Raw genomic sequence first — 23,874 nt, 5'->3', positions numbered from 1 at the left:
TTACACCATAAATAATATTCGCCTTTATGCCGCTTTGAAATATTACTCTAGAATCTAAATAGATCGAAAAATCCTACTGGCAGTGTTGCGCCGATTCTATGACCTCCGACCTACTGTTCAAAAATAGCTGCTCGATCTCGATACTCGATGCCCTCGAACCAGTTCTGGTCGCTGTTGAACTGCTATGTCGGAAGAACTGCACCCTTTATGAAACTGACGTCGGATTGCAATTTATGCTAGAACAGCTATCTACATACTGCTCGTGGTCGTGGCACAATTAATGATGACTTCGGCGTCTTCTATCAAATTTCACGGACTGCATTGAACAAGCAGGCATTTTAAAGCGTTCGTGATTTGATTAAATTTGACGATTATAGTATTGGCTCAGTAGTTGGATAACAGGAGGGAAAAAACCCACTGGAAGATGCAGAATCTGTTGAGCATCGAGGAAAAACTTGACGATTGCGGCAATCTAAGGTATCAATTTTGTTTCAACAAAAAAGCCTGGAAGAGCTTCAACGCTCATCGGCACAACCCCCGTGGTTGCTCACCCAAGCTGGAATCAAAATTCTCGTGTTTACTCCGGACCAGGAGTAGGAATTTGCTCATCATCTGCTTATTGTAACAAGTTTACATTCGTTTCTCTAAAGGTTTCAACTCGACAGGGTGTCGATTTTACCCGCACTCTCATTTATTTCACCTAAAAACATCAGTTTTTGTATTCTATCAAAATACGAGTTCTACTCAAAAAATAATCAATATATACTGTAAAATAGTTCATGAATAGTTGAAGAGAGGTTCTGTAACGATTTAAAGTCGGAGGAACATGGCAGGTCTTGGAAATATGTGGAAATCCTTAAAGTGTCGGTTTTACCCTGATTTCCCCTAATGAGATCCGATTTAGATTAGAAGACGACATAATTAACATTATTTGTGTCCCTTAGTATTAATTCAAACAACAAACTAAGTTGCAAAATCCTGCAAAATGTTTTCTTGTAAACTAATCATCAATAAAAGCCGTTTCTTCAAGAAAATGGTTTTGTTTCAAAGCATTGTTTTACCGGTTTTACCGGTAATGAAATGATCATTACCGAATAACCGGTTATTGAAATTTTAGCACGGTAATGCAATCCCTAATTACAGCACGTGTATTCACACAAAAAAATAAGTCTTTAATGAGCTACATTATCATATTTCACGTATTCGGTGCCAGACATTGCTGGGTGTTTGATATTGCAAAGCGAGGATTACCTCATATGCACATTTTTAACGTTGGTTTGTAAATACGCTCTGAGGAAATCGGTAGCGTTGTTTCCTCTGAAATTCTAGATCCGTCTTCTGATCACTTATTCTCCTATGTTCTTCAATCCGATTGAGTAAGAATAACCCGAAGGGATAGCAATATTGCATTCTATAATCCCTTCGGCTCAAATCCAGTTGGGTTGTGCAAATGGGACAACCTTGCCACACAATTCGACAAAGACTAAAGGCGGAATTCGACCTATTCAACATGATACATGCTACAAGTTAAACGTAAACAACAATGACTTATGGGAATCGTGATATGCAAACACTTTTAAAAACTAACTACTTTCAACAATTTATTCACTTATCACTAATCACACGGCACCACCGGTGCTCCACAAGAACTGCACAGCGAAAAAGAGGGCGAGCCATGCGCTCGCGGCCCTCTTATGACCGCATACTGCTGACGCTGCACGCTCCACGTTGTCGACCGTAGGTTGGCGGACCCGAGTGGCGTGATGTACCAAACGGTTCCGTAACGGCTTCCCCCTTAGCTGAAAGACGTCCTCGGCTTTCGTCTACTGCTGAAGTATCAGCGGTACCTCTCTGGACTCGGGATGGGCCTCGGTTGATGCGATGGTATCCTGTTCGATGACTTCTGGTTTGCTGTTGGTAAGGAGTGTCTTCCAGGCGGCGAATTTCAAAACGATGATTATGGATGAACCCAGTATGCAGATTAGTAAAGTTGATGAGATTACGGATGCTATCCATCCCAGGAAATGAAGTTTCCAATGGAGGTTTTCGGCTGTCAGGTTAAGGTGTGTGATATGGTTACGCTGTTCCATATGTAACTCCTGTAAATGTTCCAACGGAATGTGGTTAAACAGTTTGGTTGGATTTACCTTCAATCCCGTGGTAGGTATGAACGGCTGTATCTCCATGTTTGTGTTGACATATTCCTCGTCATCCAATTTCAGTGTACAGTTTGAGTATTGGATTAGGAACGACCCCTGTAGAGTGCGTTGGGTGACTGAACAGTTTGACGAAAGTGTTACCTTGATTGCATTGACGACTATATTGCCATCATTGATTTTCCGAATAGTTTTGTTTCCGTAGGTGCGTTCTATGGGACACTCTGCTGTATTTCCGGAGACCAATTGTTGCATACAACCCGTCAAAGGTTCTAGATCCGTTGAGGAACATATAAACATGGCGTTGGTTTTGGAACAAGCGCTTTTTAACATGAATGATTTCTGTCCTTTCAAATAAAACTGTGTTTGTAGGTGGACTCTGTGGTGATCTACAATGACTGGTTCAATGAAGTTGAGGGTGTACTGTACATTTTTGATCCTGGGTATCTTCAGTATGTACATGAAAATTTCGTTGTTTAATACTGCGTAGGCATTGGCAGTACTAAGTATGCTATCGACCGAGTTAAGCCCGAAACCGTCATTAATGAGGGAATGATGAATGGTTTCCAATTCGTCGAGGTGAATGATGCGGCTGCTTGGGATACTCCGTCTCGCTAGTGTGATCGCCTCTTCGATTATGTCTAAGTAGTATAATAGCTCATCAATTTTGAATATTAATTCTAATACATCAAAGCCCTCTAAGGAATGTATTACATTTTCCTCATTTTCCAGTATGACGTTAATTGCTTTTGTAATGTTGCTCATTCGTGAATCGAAAGCACTATTGATTCTTATTTGCTTGTTATTCTCGCTAATTAATGAATTTAATGACGAATTTATAATCTTAAGGTCGTCTGCATCAGGGCTTCCCGATACGTATTTCCAGGCCTTTCCGAGAGATTCCCATCGTTTTCTCCTACGTAGTGGTTTTATTCGGTTGTAACTCAAGTTTATTTTGTCTAATTTTGCTTTAACTATTGACTTAAAAGGCGTTTGATTCGACAATCTCTCCATAGAAACGGCGTTAAAGTTTTCTACAATTGTTCCAATTGAGGTCAAGTTTATGGGGTGCACAATTCGCAGAGAACTAGTGCTTATTTTAGCGGGTCCTAACGGAACTATAATGATCGGACTCTGATCCAGGGTATGAATTCTCAAGTCTGAAGTGGCCATCCCTACCAGCGTAAGGAGCCACAGTATTCTGCAAGAAAATATAAAGTGTTGTTTTAGTTAGCTCTTTTCATATCTAATTTGTGAATTTTGATAGCCTTTTCATCTGTTACAGTTTTGCTGGTTTGACTTTGGATTTTAATTGGCCTAAATCTATTGGTGTAAGGGGTCGGCTTTCCTTTCCCTTTTACTAAAGCTTCACTGATGGTGAGGTTTTCATATTCTTTATTGTTTTGACTTTCATTTTTCTGATTGTGTGTCCTCGCTTCTAACGCAATATTTTCCCTGGCAGTTAGTATTATTTTTGCTTTCTGTGTATTTATATCCTCCGGGTTCAATGAATGAGAATTTCCAAAAATTATATCCCTAGGTCTTAATTTCGTAGTTGAATGTTTGGTATCGTTATATAGGGCAGTTACTATGGAGAGCCCTTCGTATAAGGTTAGTTCTTCAAGTTTTCTCCTGTTTGACATGTACATTTCTAAAAGCGTGTTGTGGTATCTCTCGACAATGCCATTGCTGTTACTAGTACTGGCAAAGTGTATATCAATATTTTGATTTTGGAGAAAGGTTTTGAATTTTGAGCTTCTGAAAGATGTGGCTTGATCACATGTTATAGTTTTTGGTAGGCCGAAAATTTTAAAGTATTTTGTAATTACTTCGATCAGCTCATCCGCCGTTTCATTCTGGATTTTGAAAATTTGGGCAAATTTGGAAAATGCGTCAACAAGGGTAAGGAATTTTTCACCCTCCTTGACGTATACGTCAATGAAAATGTTCTCTAATGGTTTGTCATATGCTCTTCGAGTTATTGGAATTTTGAAGGGACGTCGTTCGTATTTCGCGAACTTGCAGTCCTCACAATTTTTTGCGAATGATTTGATCTTCGTAATCATATCGGGGAAGAAAACTGACTGACGAATCTCCTCGTATGTGAGCTTCCAACTTCTGTGGTTAAAATTATGGCTCTTACGAATAAATTCCTCTTGATCAGTTTTAGAAATAAGATCAGGGAGTTTTAGATTGCAAAATTGTACTTTCATGCCTTTGAATTGATCTTTCATTATTTTAGAACACAATTGTGCAATCTCTAGGGGAGCGAATATACCATTGGATATGGTCGGGGAAAGATAACTTTTAAGAATGTTTCGGATTTCATCTTCGGAATATTCTCCACGGTTGAAAGTATGCCTGCTGTAACCTGAAAATATAGAATAAAATATGTGAGCCGATTTTCTAGGATCGTTTGACACATTAATTATCAGCTGATTCCTAAACTTGTTAATTATTTCTGGTCCATATATCGGGTCATTTTCATAAAGCTCGTTTTGCAAAACGGTTTGAATATTTAGTTCAGATTCGTCAGCTCGTGGTATCCGGGATAAACCATCGGCCACTACATTTTGTTTTCCTTTTTTGTAAACCAACTGGAAATCGAATTGCTCCAGGTATAGCCGTTGGCGAGTCACTCGTCCTGTAGCATCTGTTAACTTGATTTCCTTAGTAAGAGGCTCATGATCTGTGTATATGGTAAACTGCCTACCATACAGATATGGCCGGAACTTTTTAGCTGCAAAATAGATAGCTAACAGTTCCTTGGCGGTGGCAGAATATTTCTCTTCCGCCTTTGTCAATGTTCTTGATAGATAGGCAATGGGTTTTTCACCTCCATTCACTATCTGTGTGAGGACCGCCCCGATCGCAAAGTTTGACGCGTCCGTAGTCAAAACGAACGGCTCGTCAAAATTGGGGTAGTGCAATAAGAGATCCGAACTCATTATATTTTTCAATTCAGTAAAGGCTTTTTCATATTCCGGAGTAATTTCTATGGATTTGGTTTTTCCACGAAGCACACTTGTCATCGGCTTTGCGATTTTAGCAAAGTCGGGAATGAATCTTCTATAGTATGAAATTGTTCCAAGGAAGGATTTTAGTTCCTTCGGGGTTTTCGGAAGAGGCCAGTTTTTCACTGCTTCAACCTTCTTGGGATTAGGTTTAACCCCTTCCGTAGTAACCACGTGACCGAGGAATTCAACTTCTTTACGAAGGAATTCCGACTTGTCACACTGAACTCTAAGGTTTGCTTCCTTTAGAGTTTTTAAAACCTTTTGAATGTCTTTCATGTGCTCTTCCAAAGAGCTGGAAAAAATTATGATGTCGTCCATATAGACGAAACATCTAATACCTAAATGTTTCCGTAATACCGAATCCATCAGGCGTTGGAATGTTGCGGGCGCATTCTTCAATCCGAACGGCATCCGCACAAATTCGTATTTCCCATGATCGACGTTAAACGCCGTTTTTGGGATGTCAGCTGGGTCTACCTCTATTTGGTGGAACCCGCTGGCCAGGTCGAGCACAGAGAAATACTGCGCATTTCCTAGACGATCCAAAATTTCGCTGATTTCCGGTATTGGATACCGATCAGACGGTGTGATTTTATTTAATTTTCTGTAATCTACCACTATGCGGTACTTTTTCGCACCTGAGTTGTCGACCTTCTTAGGTACGACCCAAATAGGAGAAGTCCAGGCAGATGAAGACTCTCTAATAATGCCTGTATCCAACATCTTTTGGATTTGTTCACTCACTATTTCTCTTAGATGGTACGGATATTTATATGTCTTTTGGTGTATTGGCTTGTTATCGGTGGTCTCTATTCTATGCTTTACTTGATGTGTAAAGGCAAGTTTTTGACCTTCCTGGAAGAAGATGCTTTTGAATGGCTGTAAGGTCTTTGCAAGAAGTTTGACCTCCCCTTTATTTAGATGATCCGCAGGGAAATTCAAATTCTCTTTTGGATTATCGGTTTTTATAAGAAAGTCTTTATTTTCGAATGGTTTCGACAATATAGGCTTCGGTAGGCCTTTTGAATGTACATGAACCATCGCACTATTATTCTTTGCCAAGTAAAGTCCCGGTTGGACTGAAACATTTGCAGTAATGTTAAGCTCATCTTAGATTAGAAACGTTCCGTCTTGTAAAGTTGGAATTTTCATGAAAGTTTCGAAATTTTCGTGAAAATTCATGGAAGAAGGGAAATACCGGTAAAATTGGTACGTAGATTTCCCAATAATCAACTCGTGTTTATCTGTATTGATCACGGCTTTCAAGGCTGCTAAGTTTTCGTACCCTATGAGCCCGTCAAAAAATTTATGAAATTTAAACACATGAAATGGTAGTGCTCTGTTGACATCTTTCGGAAAAAGATTCGCGTGCACCACTTTATCCAAAATAAATTTTCCATTTTTGTTCGTGACGATGGCTGGCTGATCAGTCACTTTTGCGTTTGCCACATGTTCTGGATTCATATACGATTTGTTCGCACCTGTGTCTATCAAGAATTTTAAGATTCCCTTGTTAGATCGGTAGCGAATGTAAGGAATGAAATTGTTCAAGTTATTGTCTGGTCTTCCTCTCCTCTGTGAAAATTTACTTCGCGTGTATTTTGCACTTCGCACTCGGTCGCGTTATTGTCATCATCGTCATCATCATCATCACTATCCACGTCAACCTCGTTGGTGTTATGTTCCACGCGCGGTTTAAATTGCTGAATCGGTCGTTTGAATGCAGTTTTTGCGTTCGTTTCTTTGGCATATGCTCTGTAAGAGCTGTTGCTGTTGTTGTTATTATTATAGCCACCAGAACCACTGCTACTAGGGTTACTGTGCTGTTTGAAAATTTGTTTTGCGGGTTTCGTTCTACTTTCCGCGTTTTGATTAGTGCATACAGCCTGGTATGCCTCTTCTAAAGATTTTGGTTTCGATTGCCTGATAATGGAGGCCAGGGGCTCTCCGATGTTGTCCAAATATCGTGTGATTGTTATCACATCAACTACCTCTCGAGCCGATAACGGGTTCGAGGATAGATTGGCTTTTAGCCTAGTGTTAATTTCTTTGATTTCATTAAAGAATCTCAAATGATTCTTATCTCCTTTCTTCAAATGGAACATCGCCGACAAATTAGTGGCGAAGTCCTTCTGGTCCCCATATTGTTCGATGAGAACCGATTTGATACCGTGAATGGTATCGGGATCACCATTTGCGCATAATATCACGCGAGCGTCCCCTTTGATTTTATTTTTTATTGCCCGCAAATATATCGAGCTAAGCGAGTCGGGTTGCCCGTTCTCGCCTTTTATTTTAAACATTTCGTAAAGCTCGTTGACTTCCTTGAGCCAACTTGCCAATTCCTTTTTATTTCCGGAAAATTCCGACATATTTTTAATAGGGTCGGGGATGGCATATTTGTTGCCCTCCCTGGCCACTACCAATGCTCGGAGCTGTTCAAGCTCTGTTTTGAGTGCTTCAAGTTCACTGGCTCTTGTTTCCGGCATGATTGATAATAGAGTTTTAGATGTTGAAAAGTAATTCACTTACGGTTGTGTTTGCAGCATCCGGGTGATCCTTCGACGGCTGGTTACTCGTGCGGCGGGATCTTCCACTATTTTAACACCTCACGATCCCACTTCTGACACCACTTATGGGAATCGTGATATGCAAACACTTTTAAAAACTAACTACTTTCAACAATTTATTCACTTATCACTAATCACACGGCACCACCGGTGCTCCACAAGAACTGCACAGCGAAAAAGAGGGCGAGCCATGCGCTCGCGGCCCTCTTATGACCGCATACTGCTGACGCTGCACGCTCCACGTTGTCGACCGTAGGTTGGCGGACCCGAGTGGCGTGATGTACCAAACGGTTCCGTAACGATGGATATGATACTTGCACGTTTTTTTTAAATTTTGTTTCCACCTCAGCCACTACACAGTAATGTGCGATCGCGCACTGCTCCAACATATGTCTTGATGTTATGGTTTTTATAATCAACTAGCTAACCCGGCAAACTTCGTCCCGTCCATTTACTTGATTAATTCTCGAGTAATGCAGAAATTTGTGTTTTATTTGTATGGCAGCCACCCCTAAGAGAGGGGGGAGGGGTATCTAACCACCATAGAAACATTCATTGCACCCTAAAGTTTCCATATGCCTGATTTGGTTTAATTTGCTTGATTAATTCTCGGGTAATGCAAAAATTTGTGTTTCATTTGTACGGCAGCCCCCTCTAAGAGAGGGGGAAGGAGTATCTTAACACCATAGAAACATTTATTGCATCCTAAAACCTCCACATGCCAAATTTGGTTTCATTTGCTTGATTAATTCTCGAGTAATGCAGAAATTTGTGTTTCATTTGTATGGCAGCCACCCCTTTGAGTGGGGGAAGGACTGTCTAACCATCATAGAAACATTTATTGCACCCTAAAACTTTTACATGCCAACTTTGGTTTCGTTTGCTTGGTTAATTTCCGAGTAATGCAGAAATTTGTGTTTCATTTGTATGGCAGCCCCCCCTTAGAGAGGGGGGAGGGGTCTCAAAATATCACGAAAACCTTCCCCGGCCCCAAAAACCCCTACATACCAATTTTCATGTCGATCGGTTCAGTCGTTTCCGAGTCTATAAGAATCAGACAGACAGACAGACATCACTCCATTTTTATATATATAGATAGATAATGTTGTTGCTCCATTATTCCGGTGAGTTATGACAATCGTCAATAAATGACGTAGTTGTCCAACATTGTCGTGCTACACACGCCGCACCGATCCGCAAGCCATTGGATAAGGGCAACATCGCTCAACAATACCAATTATAGCGTAAAATGATACACTCCAATGAGCAAGAAGCATTTACTTGTAGCATGCATCAAATCGAATAGGTGGAATCCCGCCTTAATAGAGCTTCATGTCTCATTTCTCTGAAGTGAAAATGATAATGAATTTTCGGGTCAAATAAGCAATCTTTTAAAACAATAGTTATACATGGAAATGGATCCTAATATGTGTTCTGTGTTACAAAGTAACACATTCTCTGCAATTGGGGAAAATCTCTGATAACGATTTTATATAATGGATAAAGTTTTGGCGGAAATGCAACTAGATTTAGAGAAAGATAGTTGAGTTAGGTCAGGACTATGTCTTCTAAGTATGTGGATTTTTTATTCTTTGCAACAATCACAATTTTGTATTCTTTGCAACAATCACAACACTCCTACACCAACTTTTCCTTTTCCTTACTAAGTCCATGATTAAAATGATTAAGTCCATTATTCGAATGATCATAGTATATATGATACAATGTATAACCGAATTTAAACATACTAAACGAACCCTGCTCATGTTAGCTATGTTCATCCATGTTTCATTAAATTATGATATTAGGTATGTTTGAATATTTAATCAATGTATTCAGTATATAAATCTACTACGGATAATCGAAACTAGTTGTATGGAAAAACCCCTACTCCAGCCTCCTCCTCTACCCAACAACGTTCAATTTTGTTTAAATAATCATAGTTATAAAGTATATTAACAAATTATTCAAAATTTTTGATAAAAAAATTAAAACCAAAATTCCAATTTCTAAAATTCCGGATAATCGAGTCTCAGGATAATCGAGTTTTTTCGAAAACGAATAAATATAGAGGATTTGACCAGAATTGGTGCTTTTTTGTCTATTAATTTTCATAGAATCGCTGTATATGTAAAATATGTTTGGTGGAACTGAGAAGAGCGAATTTGGTATGGGTTTAATTTGGAATTTGGTCAATATGGGTTGCGTTATTTTGTCACTTTGAACGCATCGGTAGCCAAAGTTAACCGTGGATATTCCACCATAAACACGATAATCTCGGAATTCTCTGAAATTCTCACATCAATGTAAAAAACGTACACAAAAATACACCACCTACAAAAGCGGCTCTCATAAATAATTTATTTAATTTATCAGGTATTTTGAAGTGTTAATATCTCTTAACCCGCTGGTCGGAGTGACATGACAAACAATTCCTTCGAAATGTAAAACCCCTACGAGTTATGCTTGTAACTTATTGACCCAAAAACATGTTTCCATAGCTTATAAATCTTTGAACTTGTTCGGATTTGCGAATAAATATTTTTGTATTCTATACTTTATATTCACAATACGGTACAGATTGATAAAAAGACGGGACAATCAAAATAGGTCGAAAAAACGGTACTGTCTCATTAAAAACGATACGTTTGGTCAGCCTAGTGATCAAGGCAATGTCACTAGAATTATCGTACCTACGCGCAGGGAGTACGTACCTACATGCTGGAGTACGGATAATGTGCGATTGGTAGCACTTTTACAAGTTCGTAATGCGTTTGGCGTGCACCGTGGGATACTGTGGATGCACCGAGTAACGGTGGGGCGTTCGGTATGAATCTGCCAGCAAGGTTCTACACAATCCACCTAATGAACAGGCTTGCCAAACAATAAAGCAGTACAGGAAAAAAGAGTTTGTAGCTGCATATACCTTTGCTTCCTCTTAGCCAATTTATGAACACATCACTTAAAATTTAAACTGTTTTGTTCTTTACAATATCTATTATAATTTTAAAAGGGAAGAAAATTATAGAAACTATTCAAACCACGGATTTAAACATTATTCTACCGAAACAGGCTAAGCGCCTAAGCTCGTTCCGTTCACCGGCCGCTGCACAAACAATTTCGACCGAGGAAACCCAAATTCGGTTCAATCATAACCCTGATAATGCCTGAGTGGTTGCAATTAAATTTAGCCCGTAATACCAAATCAGAAAACAGGTTACGTTACTGTCAATAAGGTTCTACTTATGCATCTGTGAGTTACAATATTCATAAATATAAGTGAAGAGAGGAGATATTGCAACTTAAGCTCCTCTATGGCGATTTCTAGCACATAGTCTGGTTCCAGCCAACGCTCAGTCAACGGCTTCTATTAATGGCATTCCCTCAAGTATTTTTATGTGTGTTTCAATTTCATATCACAACTCTTAAGGGGTTCCTTACATTGATAAAAGCGAATGACATTTATAATGTTAGCATCAAAAATGACTCAAAGAGAGAGGAACTCCAACGAATAGACGGCTCACTGCTTCTTCGAAACGATGTCACAACAAAGAAACCAGCAGTATAATTTTCTACTTCTGTTCGCCTGGGGCAAAAATTTACAACTTACGGCGAGCAGAATTTGATGATTCGCACACCGATTATCGAACAGTTCAAACTAATAAAGGGTGTGTCACATCAAATTGCATCACGGAAAAAACGCTGTAGAAATTCGCCCAGTAGACCGATCCTTTTGAAAATTTTAGACAGTAAAATAATAACTATTAAACAACTTTTGGCATTTTCTTTTTATTCATACTTCGAGCTCACGCCCGTATGCTCGCACCTTCCTCTTTACCCCGTCCATAAGGTTCTGTACAACGTCAGGTTGTAGTTTTTTTTGAACTGAAATCCATTTTCTCTTGAAGTCCGCCTCCGATTTGACAACTTTTGGGTTCTTCCGGAGGGCCTGCTTCATAATCGCCCATTATTTCTCTATTAGGCGAAGATCCGGCGCGTTGGGCGGGTTCATTTCCTTTGGCACGAAGGTGACCCCGTTGGCTTCGTACCACTCCAACACGTCCTTTGAATAGTGGCACGAAGCGAGATCCGGCCAGAAGATGGTCGGGCCCTCGTGCTGCTTCAATAGTGGTAGTAAGCGCTTCTGTAGGCACTCCTTAAGGTAAACCTGCCCGTTTACCGTGCCGGTCATCACGAAGGGGGCGCTCCGCTTTCCGCAAGAGCAGATCGCTTGCCACACCATGTACTTTTTGGCAAACTTGGATAGTTTCTGCTTGCGAATCTCCTCCGGAACGCTGAATTTGTCCTCTGCGGAGAAGAACAACAGGCCCGGCAGCTGACGAAAGTCCGCTTTGACGTAGGTTTCGTCGTCCATTACCAGGCAATGCGGCTTCGTCAGCATTTCGGTGTACAGCTTCCGGGCTCGCGTCTTCCCCACCATGTTTTGCCTTTCGTCGCGGTTAGGAGCCTTCTGAACCTTGTATGTACGCAGGCCCTCCCGCTGCTTGGTCCGCTGGACGAATGAACTTGACAAATTCAGCTTATTGGCGACATCCCGGACCGAACTTCTCGGATCACGTCTAAACTGCTTAACTACGCGCTTGTGATCTTTTTCACTGACGGAGCATCCATTTTTGCCGTTCTTCACCTTCCGGTCGATGGTTAGGTTCTCGAAATATCGTTTAGTACACTGCTGACCGTGGATTGGACGATTCCCAGCATCTTACCGATGTCCCGATGTGACAACTCCGGATTCTCGAAGTTAGTGCACAGGATTAATTCACGACGTTCTTTTTCGTTCGACGACATTTTTCCAAATTTACGAAAAATTGACAGTGATACATGGTCAACGTGATCTATACACTCTTATCTGATTATAAGCGAAAGCTGAAGATATAATTCCTAAAAATTAAATTTCTACAGCGTTTTTTCCGTGATGCAATTTGATGTGACACACCCTTTATAGCAAACAAGCACAATTGAAATATATAACTGCGAATCAAGCGCATCTTAATCGCACGCTCGGAATCCAAATGCAATGTTCTGCGTTCTACGGAGAGAGGAAATATTGCACACAGCCTGAGTGTAAAGCTAATTTTTTTACCAGTCTTGCTCCTATCATCAATCGGTCAACATCTATTCGAAGACTTGATATTGTGACCTATTGCGAATAAAATCGTTTTGTCATTTGATTTGCCCCATCAAACAACTACAAGATGGAACATGATGAAATGATACAGATTGTCGACTTTCATGCTGGTGGAGAGCGCATGAGTGTTCTCGCACACGCTCACATTAGTAGTTCTTCCGCGTTGCCCAAATTTCGGTTGAAATGGTTACCATTAGGCGATTTTGCTTACCATTAGGCGATTTGGAATAATGGTTGTGGTGGCACAAACATATAATAGTTATAACACCATGGAGAAAAATTACGCTGCCATACAAATGAAACACAAATTTCTGCATTACTCGAGAATTAATCAAACAAACGAAACCAAATTTGGCATGTGGAGGTTTTAGAGTGCAATGAGTGATTCTACGGTGGTTAGATACTCCTCCTCCCTTTCTTAGGGTGGGTTGTCATACAAATGAAAAACAAATTTCTGCATAACTCGAAAACTAATCATGCAAATGGGGCCAAATTTGGCATGTGAAGATTTGTTTCTGAAATGTTTCTATGGTGAATAGACACTCCTTCCCCCTTTCTAAGGCGAGATGAGAGGAGGGGTCTGTCTTTGATCTATAATATTTTCTGTATCAAACATTTGTTCCAAATAACGGAGAAACATGTAATTTGCAAGTGGTTGAGAATTGTGTCTAGAAATAATCTAATATTGTAATGATGAGTTTTGGTAGAAGTACTAGGAATTTTTAAGTAAAAAGTAAATTCAACGGGGTCGATTAGAAGATCAATCAATGAAAAGTTCTACGATTGGACTAATAAACTTACGCTTAGCAAAAAAAACGTGAATGTTTGAAGGTATTGATAACAAAAAAACAAATTTTGGGCCGGACGAAGTTTGCCGGGTCAGCTAGTACCTAATAAAATTGTGATATCAGATTAATCACAGTAATTAATATTCTCGTTGGTTGTAGTGAGGTTCGTAATGTACTACCCCCTTAATAACATAATAGAATAGCTGCTTGTTTTGTAAACAAATTTATGTAAACATGTGAGTGCACGCTATTGGGCAGAAACTCTATTTGTTTTGTTCTTTATTTGCTTAAAATCGGTGGAATGTATTAATTTAAACCCGTTTCCAGGTCTGTCTTTCCTGCAAAAATCAAACTCACTAAAAAAGTGGATGAAAGATTTCGACTCTGGTGGAGTAATTTCATTCAAAATTCGTGTCAATTATGTTGAGTCTTTCATGCCTTTCAATTTTTTCAACAGCAGGTGGTGCTTATCAATGGCTACACCAATGCACGAAATGTTAATCAAGTTTTCCCAAGAGACAAATTCACACAAAAACCTTTGTAATAATTATCACTTTTTAGTTTGTTTCTTCACCGAGCTCAATTGTGTAAGAAAAAACAAATGGATGAAAGGGTTCAAATTTACGAAATTATGAACAAAAAACTGTGACTCTGCTAACAATCTTATATGTGTGAGTTAACTTTAAGTATGATATGAAATACCACGATAAACACAATACGGTACCGCGACTTATGAGAAAGGCCTTTCAATCATCTTGGATTTTCAATCAGCAACATTTTGCAATATATATTTTTTTTTGCTTCTTGTGTGTGGAATTATTTTGGTGGCAATAAGAGCATTGAAAAGTTGAAAGGTAAGTCTTTTACGGTTAAAGTTAGGTTTGTTATATTAATAATCTTATTTTATGTTTCAGCTCAAGAGAACAAATCGACTCTCGGTGTCGGTTGGTGATGGAAATATTTTCTACGCGTTTTGCAGTTAGAGACGTCGGTTAATCATTCGATTGATTCAAATAATCGAATACCTGCAATTTTAATCGAGTAATTTTGTATCGAATAATGAAAAATATGAATAAATAAGAATAATATGAATACTGTGCGACATCCATTACCGAGGAATCACCCAACGCGCTCTGCTAGACCGAATCACTCCTTCGTTGCTGTTGGTGTGTCAATAGGGCGATGCTTTACGATTCGTAACGTGCGTGTATATGAATACAAGATGGGATATTACTGTGAGGCATATCGGCAAGGTTGGTATTATTGCTTATGGTGCCAAAAAAACAAATACATAATTATCAAAGTAATCGCGATTAATGAAAAAGGGAACCATTTTTTCAAAAAATACAGTGCAAAATTTGTTTAACCCTCCTGTACTCGCGTACAAAATCATGACACATATACACGCGCACGGTGTCACAGACCGTCAGTTGAACTTCTCTGTAATATTGCTATTGTATATTTTTTTAGCTTTATTGGTATTTTTTTGAATAAGAGGATATAATTGAATGAAAAATGTCCGGAAAATATGTTTTCTCAATCTTCATTCAGTTTTAATATCCATCTAATTCAGCCTCTTCAAAACATAGTAATTTTTGATACTCCAACACAAATAACGAAATTCGACTTTTCTCCTGTTATTAATTGAAAGTAAGCAACTGAATATAATTCATAAAAGTATAGAGATCTATGAAATAACATAAAAACGTATTAATCGATTTAGATTTCATTAGTAAAAGAATCAGAACCTACCATAACTGCATGCTCGAGACGAACATATATGTTACATTTCATACAGTTGTAGCGTGTTTTTTGGGTCTTTTTTGAAGAGAATAATGTATAACGACCTTCCAGATACTTACCAGATGATAAGGGTTCTGGAATTTCAAGTTTTCTTATATCTAATATTCATTGTTTCTGTGTCCTTGGTTAACAGAAACTTAATGCCTGTTTATTTTGATGGGGCATAAAAGATGATATAAAAGAATTTCTAGGATCTTCCTGCGACTTGTTTTATCGTCAATATTGTAGAAAAATAGAAAATAGAAAAAATAGATAGAAAAAAACTGAAGCTGTAACTGTAAAAACCACCGAATAATTTATAGTTTACAGTTTACAATTCTTCCGCAAGTGCAATTCTTTCACAAGTGTGTATATGTGTGACCATTGTATTTAGTGTACAACATGAATCTAAAATGAATATGAATCCGTTCAATCCGGTGACAAAAAAGACTAAAATCAAATAAGAATAGTCCGAAAATTATATTATGCATTATATTTAATGAATATTCCACGCCACTGACATTAATTTATACATTTCATTAAACAATATTCTAAAATAGGGAAGAAGTCACTTGTCCAAAAAAGTTACTCCTATACTCGCGTCGGTGTCTCAGACCGAAAGTGGTGAAAAAGTGATATACGTCCCCTTCGTACCAACTCATACGATACACCAAACGATGACGAACATCGAATGACGAAGCTAGAGAGAATCGCAATGTCGTAGTGTTGATGTATTCTGAGAAATGAACGAATTTTTGATTTCTCAGTCTCTCAGACCTATGCGCGAGTATAGGAGTGTTAACCATCATGGTGTTTCGTTGAAATTCATCGAATATGCTAAACCAATGATTCCCTGGTGGTGGACGAGGCTGGGAAGAACAATTCAGGGTCTGCAGGAGTAAAATGCAGATTTGAAGAAGGTGGTCCCCCGTTCTTAAAAAGTAGTATTCAAATTCAGAGTGCCAAGGAAAAAATACCATACTAGTGGTCAATGATTCTATGAATATACTTCTTTTGAACTACGGGTAAACTTCGATATAACGTACATTTCAATTTCAAAATTGTACGTTGTATCGAATTGTACGTTATATCGAAGCATAATAACGCAGTCTTTAATACATTATTGTGTTGCTGTTTTAGTAAAGTTAATGAATAACTTCAATCAGAAGACGAAGCCAGCCTTTCTCATGATGTTTTCCTTCGTCCTGTTGATTAAAGCTTGATTCATTTAGAATCCAGAATCACAAAACCAGCTGTATTTCGGAATTTATTGAAGGTACAAAACTTGTTTTAGCATCACATTACAGGTAATTCATTGTTCTATCAGAAAAAAAACACATTGAAAAAAATTTTCCTTTACACTTTGGAAATGTGTACGTTATATCGTTATATCGATATAACGAGGGTACGTTATATCGAAGTTTCCCTGTAGTAGCTATAGGGACCAAGCAGAAATATTCAAACAAATCAGCTATTTCAACAACATTCGAAGAACAGGTAATTTTGAACAGAAAAAATGTTTTGTTGGTACAATAAAAATATTGTGCATCATTTTCATGGTGTGCTATTTTTTCAATCGTCCTCAAAAAATCATGAAATGGTAAATTTATCAATATACTGGAATACAATTCCATCCAAAAACCATTATTCTGCACCATGTTTATTTCAAAATTATATTTAATGTAACTTTTAAAATTATGACATCATATTTGTTTATTATAAATGTATGTTCTTTTTGATTACAAGAAATAAATATTCGCTCGATTAATCGAATACTGAAAGACAATTTTTAGAATGAATCGAATATTTAAAAATGACCCCACGATTAATCGACAATCAAATAAACGAAAAATTTAGACATCTCTATTTGCAGTCAAATCCCTTTCCACAGTCCTCTGTATATTTATACCGTTTCCCCTCGCGCACTTATTGACGACACCATCCCACCTTTAGCATATATACACACCTTGGGTTAACAATTCCCTCCACATGACGCACATAATCCTAATTCTCCGTCAGCGTCGATACAATTGTTCGTATCCTTAGAAAATTAATAATAATTTTATTTCCAAATCCGTAAAGGCAAATTGAGGAATTCACTCATGTGTTTTCAAAATTAATATCTGCTCACTCTTGATTTCTTTGTGCAAACTAACAGTGAAACCTGAACGAATCAAAACGTAAAAGATTCTATTGAATGAAAATGCAAATACGACAAACTTTTTTGCTTGTTTTCCTACATGACGAAGTGACGAAATGCTAACATGGTTCTATCAAGAACATGATTGTATAATTCTACATCACCGTCGGAACCATTCAAGACTTCGACCAACGCAATGTTATAACTACTTCAAAACATATTTTGAACAGAATAATAAACTCCGTAGGCAATGTTTCTAACAGCTGTTAATTCGACTGCCAAAACAGTTCTACCGAAATGCTATTTCCACCTTTCGAACTTCCGTTTTCAATGGCAAGGTGCGCTGGTAAACAAAAACGCTTATTACAAATTAACGCCCCTAAAATTGGTAGAGGAAGTTGGAATCGAACTTGAAATGCCTTTTCAGTCTATAAAATAAGCATTTAGAAGTTTACGAGCGCTGTCCAACTTCCATCCAAAACTCGGCAACCTAATTATGGGAAATACGCAGCAGAGGTAGGCGAACGAGAGAAGTCTGCGACACAAGAAACAAAAGCTGATATTTACCTTACTTCAGCAACACGGGAAAGCCTCGGCCATGGCACGGCAGCGTGTGCACTTTCCTTCCATGACAGGCCAACGTGTTTTACGATTCCGTGGACGTTATGTCGGTTCCGAAAAATAAGATATTTTATGGCGACTCTGGGCAGGGGCAATATTTCATCTCTGTTCGTGTATGCGCGAATACACACCACCGGAAACGACGCGACACAACACGGTGCAGTGTTTTGTTATCTTCCGGTGCACATATTTTCCCTACGACTCCGTGGTTTTTATGGCCCATAGGATCCCAAAAATCTCACTTAGTTTTTTTTAACGGTTTGCTAAATCTTCACATTATTATCCTACGAGGAGCACCTCAACGCCTCTTCATGAATTTCTCATTCCACTCCTCTTACCCTTACACACAAGTTTCCGGAAGAATTTCGCCTCCTTTTCGACCGACCACAACACATAAATAATAACACAAGCACGTACTTTTCTCCTCTCGCACCAGGGAAATATTTTTTCCCCGGCTTTACTCTCACTGGACGCTGGGAGGATTTGTGGGCGCTAGTTGGACAGACTGCCAATAAATTTTCACTCCTACCCGGCTCTCACAGCCCTCATCCGCAAAACTTCAGTCACTTCCCCAACCCAACCGCTATTTCATCAGAAAGGATCTTATTTGCAACCGGTTTTTATTGCGCACAATGCTTTTATTCCTGTTTTCTTGCACCACCAACATAAAATCCGACACACCCGATTCACATCTGATGTTTATTGATTTTAAAAATTAACGCACAATCACCTTTCTACGGATGGAATATTTCTCTTCCAGTTGTCTGTCCGATGCTGAACTAAGTCCATCCGATACCATCAATTCTCCATCCTTTCCCATCGAGAGGTCGTCCGACGAAGAGTAATTGGTTTTCCTACCATCAAATGGTGGAGAAATCCTATTACATAGTACCTTTCGACACTTTGGCTGCCTCTTCTCTCGCACCACACCATTGAAGCAAAATAGGATGCAAAAGCCCCTTTTTACGAGGGAAACTTTTGCTCCCCCATCGCATGGGCGAACAAAAACACTTTCATTTGGTCTCCCGGTCTCTCCCCTGAACGCCTCATCCTTTTGCGTCTACTCTCCACGATGACCAGCCCGTTACATAATAAATTATTGAAATAGTCCTCGCTCGCTGTCTCCCCACAGTTTTACACTCGAACACTTCCCAAGTCGAGTCGAGGATGAAGCATCCTTCCCACCCACCGCTGTCGAGCGTTTCTGGGCCAAACAAACAAACAACCAAACGGGCAAACTCTTGAATCACCGCCGTCTGAAATTCATCAAATCCTCTGGAGCATTTTTTCGTAACGCTCGCCCGCCTGGCATGATTTAAAGAATCGACTTCACGTACAAAACCCCAAACCCCACTTGCGGGGTTTAGGAACTCGCGCGCGTATTCTCGTCTCCCGTTCGGAGTGAGGGGTTTTACACTTACACCGGCGAACCCTCCACAGCCACCGGATTGAACCGAAGCTCCTGTTCTCGAAGCCAAGAACACCGACCAATATAGATAGGAAAACGCGACAAAGTACAAGAAAATCTAAGGGAGGCACGAACCAACCGCCGGTGGACAAAACGAGATACGTGTACTTACAGCGTCGCGGATTCTGATCAACTGAGGCCACGGCCACGGTTCCACGCTAGACAGACTGGCGGCGAGCTTTAGGGAAGCCACCTTTTTTCCAGACGAAACCCGAACCCGTTGCTGATAACAGGTTGGCCATACAGAGGTCTACTTCCAGTCGATGGACGAACTTCCATCGCGAGAGGGAGAGAACGGAACTTCCTCTTGCTCGTTATTTTCTCGGTGTCGGGAGAATCTATAGGTCCTTGTGAGAGAATGAATCCTCGCCGAGGGTTCGATGAAAAGCTCCCAAACGCTCGGTTGAAGGGGAATCGCTTTTCGTCGATTTTCGAACATAAACAAGAGCAACTGGTCGTTGTCATCTGGTGGAGCAGACATAGTGTGGGGGGAAAGCGCTCGCAGGAGGCGAAATCTCCCATCCTTGTGTGTTTTCGTTGCATCCAGAATTTGAATCTACTAAATTCTTCAGCTACCTGAAATAAAATCATACATTTCCCACAAAACGAGATAAGCATGTTAGCAATTCCATGATAAAAAGGTCTACCGGAAAAAGTCGCTGATTTCGCTCAAATTTTGTACATCCTTCTCGGAAAATTTAATACAGTTTTTTTTCTTAATTTCGCCATGAGAGTAAAATTCTGCATAAATTAAAATTAAAGTGGTCTGAAAAATCGGATGTTTTGGCAATTTTTGCTCGTTTTTGAGAATTGGTAACTTTTGATCCGCTCAACCGAACTGCGATTTCTTGAATGCAAATGAATGCAAATAGAAAGTTATATGGCACCTCAAATGTCTACTTTTAGGCAGAAAGTTAAAAATGTGTCGAGACCTAGGAGACTCCAACTTTTTATATAATCTTCAGAAAGCTGAAACATTTCACGTAGGACTACGTCTTTCATTAAGGGTGCCAAAGCAGAAAACAGATCGCGTTTTTAAACGGTTTTATTTTGCTTGCCCTGTAATTTGTATGTTTGTAAGATTTACCATGATTTGTAAGCTTTACCATATTAATAGAAATTTGAACCCCTTCCTGTTGACCGATTGACCTGAAATTTGGAACGGACCTTTATCTCTGCAGTCATTATAAAACTGCGTATTTCATAATTTTAAAAATCCAAGCCACTAAAAATGGTGGATTTCATATTTTCTAAATCCCCATCAATATGGGTTTTTCCCAAACCCCATCAATATGAGTACCAATTAAAAGGACTTGACTAGTAGAACACAGTTATTCATGAAGAATGCAAATCCAAAATGGCCGCCACAACAAAATGGCGGATTACATATTTTCTCAAAACCCCAAATATAGGTATCAAATAAAAGGACTTGACTAGTAGAACACAGTTATACATAAGAAATGTAAATCCAAAATGGCCGTCACAACATAATGGCGGATTGGGTATCAAGTGAAGGGGCTTGACCAGTAGATCACAGCTATTTAGGAAAACTCAAATCTAAGATGGCCGCAGTAACAAAATAGCCAATTACTTTTTTAAACGGTTTCATCCAATTTGGCCTGTTTGTATGTATGTTTATTTGTCTGTAGGGTTGTCCCACATTAATAAAAAATTCACCCCGTTCCTTTTGCTTTATTGATCTGAAATCGTTAAAAAATGGCTGAATGGCTTGACTTGGAGAACACACTACATTATGAACAACTTAAATTTAAAAAGGTGTATGTATTTTTTGTAATCCCCTCAATATCGGCATCGAATGAAATGATTTGACTCTTAGAATACAGTACATCATCAAAATATCCCGAAGAAAATTAAGAAATAAAAATAAAAAAAAGGTTGAATGGTTTTATTGTAGAGAAGTATACTAATCATACAGATAATGAACAAAAAAAACTAGAAAATAAAAAAAGTAAAAAAAATCTTTTTAAATTAAACGGTTTAATGTACTAAAAGCTAGAAAATAATAAGGCAAGTAGAAGTTGGTAGTTATCACATCCCTTCCTTCATTAATCTAGGGCAATGATGAGACTAAAATAAAATCGTGGGGCACATCGGATTTCCATTATCCACATTTAGTTGTTGCATCATATGCCCACGGTTTTATCTTAGTCTCATCATTGCCCTAGATTAATGAAGAAGGGATGTGATAACTACCGTCTGATACTTGCTTAACTATTTCCTAGCTTTTAGTACCTTAAATCGTTTAACTTAATTTTTTTTTTACTTTCTTTTACTTTTTCCATACAAATGAAAAACAAATTTCTGCATTATTCGAGAATTGATAAAAAAATTTAACAAAATAAGGCATATGGAGGTTCTAGGGTGCAATAAATGTTTCTATGGTGGTTAGACCCTCCACCCCCCTCTCTAAGGGTGGGCTGTCATACAAATGAAACACAAATTTCTGCATAATTCGAAAACTAATCAAACTAATGGAGCCAAATTTGGCATGTGAAGGTTTTACGGGGCACGAAACGTTTCTATACACTCCTCCCCCTCTCTAAGAGGGGCTGCTATACAAACGAAACACAAACTTCTGCATAATTCGAGATCTAATCAAGCACAATTTGGGATGTGAAGGTTTTTGGGTATTATAAATGTTTCTATGATGGTATGACACCCTTCCCTCCTCTGGAATGGAGAGGGGGTTCCATAAAAATATTACACATATGTCAACCAAAAATATTCCAACCAAACATGACAATTGAAAATTTTTTTCGGAAAACTCTGAAGAAAAAAGGGAAAATTCGGAAAATTAAATTCCCATATGTTCTACAATTACATAATGACGAGTGCTGTTAGTCGATTTGATGTTTGCGCTAGCGAAATTGATCTTTGTTCGAAACTGGAAATTGATTTTAATGTGATGAAATGCACTCCTATATCTTTTTCTATCTATACCAATAGAAAAGTATCGCCGAATGTGTTGATAAGAGCAGAACTCGAGGAAGGAATTGTCCGATTTAGAGCTGTCTTTATTCTATCATATTTACTGTATAAAACATTTATTCCGTGTAACGGAGAAGCATGTTATTTGCAAGTGGTTGAAAAATCTTGAACGAGAATTGTGTCTGAAAATAATCTGATATTATAATGATGAGTTTTGATAGAAAAACTAGGAATTTTATAGTGAAACGTATCTTGGACCCATGAACTTGCTTATAGTTAGAAAACGTGAATGTTTGAAGGTATTGACAACAAAAAACAAAGTTTGGGCGGGACGAAGTTTGCCGGGTCAGCTAGTCAAATATATAAAAGCGAATGAAGCTCGTGGTTTTAACATCTATGATAGTAACAAATATAGATGAGAGAGAGAGGGAAACGTGCGAATAGACGGCTTGCTGTCTCCTAGAAAGGATGTCACAACAAATCCATCATTATAACGTTCTACTTCTGTTCACGGGTGTATTTCTTGGAAGGTCCCGTCACCCAGATATGAGTGACACTTTTTCAGTTCTAATTTTATAGGATTTTCGGACTCTTCGAAGTAACGTGATTCTCTGTATGGAAATGTACTTGCTATGCCCATTTTCGCATCGCTCTGAGAATCATGTTGCATCGAAGCGCTATACATATATAAGAGAAGGGCGAAAGATACAACATTCAGTCACACCCAGACTTAAACTCTCAACACTCATCATGCTGGTCGGGGTTTGATTGAATGTTGTATCTTCCGCCCTTCTCTTATGTATGTTTCGCGCTTCGATGCAACATGCTTCTCTAGACGGCGCGAAAATAGGCATAGCAACTACATTCCCAGAAGCCATGCCAAGTTAGCTTACTCCCGAATTGAATGGAATGGAGTGCTACTTGTTGCTTCGGAAAGCGTGTACAAGTAAAATCGAACTCTCTCTTCGTTACATTGTTCACTTTTTCACTATTTCCACTATATATGCGCGCTCAAAAACATACGTGAGGATCTTTTCTCTTAATTTGTGTATTCGGAAACAAAATTCATCCATTAATTGAGGAGATAATAAAGTTCAAAATATTTTACTTTTCCGCCAGAAACTTTGAAGAAGACTCCTATATTGAAAGGTTAGACGAAGTCTCACATCATGATGAATTGTTATGAAATGCACAAATCGATTGATGCAAAAATATCGTAAATCCACCAGGAAAT

At 38.8% G+C, this 23,874-nt stretch overlaps 2 protein-coding genes across 9 annotated transcripts in view; both read right to left on the bottom strand.

The window, feature by feature from the left end:
• Positions 1-19,811, bottom strand: part of LOC129780098 (dopamine D2-like receptor) — a 542,669-nt gene extending 522,858 nt beyond the window's left edge. For 6 of the 7 annotated variants that reach the window (XM_055788028.1, XM_055788030.1, XM_055788031.1 and 3 more), the window contains exon 1: positions 18,170-19,811. The gene's annotated coding sequence lies outside the window, so the exon portion shown is untranslated. The remainder of the gene's footprint in view (positions 1-18,169) is intronic. The other variant, XM_055788029.1, reaches the window with a different exon arrangement.
• On the bottom strand, positions 1,591-7,949 carry LOC129780100 (uncharacterized). Of its 2 annotated transcripts, XM_055788036.1 has the most exons (3): positions 7,706-7,949; positions 2,148-3,357; positions 1,591-2,050 (listed from the first exon to the last, which is right to left on the bottom strand). In XM_055788036.1, exons 1-3 carry the CDS (start codon positions 7,720-7,722, stop codon positions 2,009-2,011), a joined length of 1,269 nt encoding a protein of 422 aa, XP_055644011.1. In that variant the 5' UTR covers positions 7,723-7,949; the 3' UTR covers positions 1,591-2,008. The 2 variants fall into 2 exon arrangements, with proteins under 2 accessions (XP_055644011.1, XP_055644010.1); XM_055788035.1 differs by having other exon boundaries at positions 1,591-3,357.
• Positions 19,812-23,874: the final 4,063 nt, after the last annotated feature.

This window comes from Toxorhynchites rutilus, chromosome 3 (assembly GCF_029784135.1).
Source record: "Toxorhynchites rutilus septentrionalis strain SRP chromosome 3, ASM2978413v1, whole genome shotgun sequence".
Classification (NCBI taxonomy): domain Eukaryota; kingdom Metazoa; phylum Arthropoda; class Insecta; order Diptera; family Culicidae; genus Toxorhynchites; species Toxorhynchites rutilus.
Note: the sequence above shows the minus strand (reverse complement) of the source record. Positions and strands in the feature narration are given on the sequence as shown.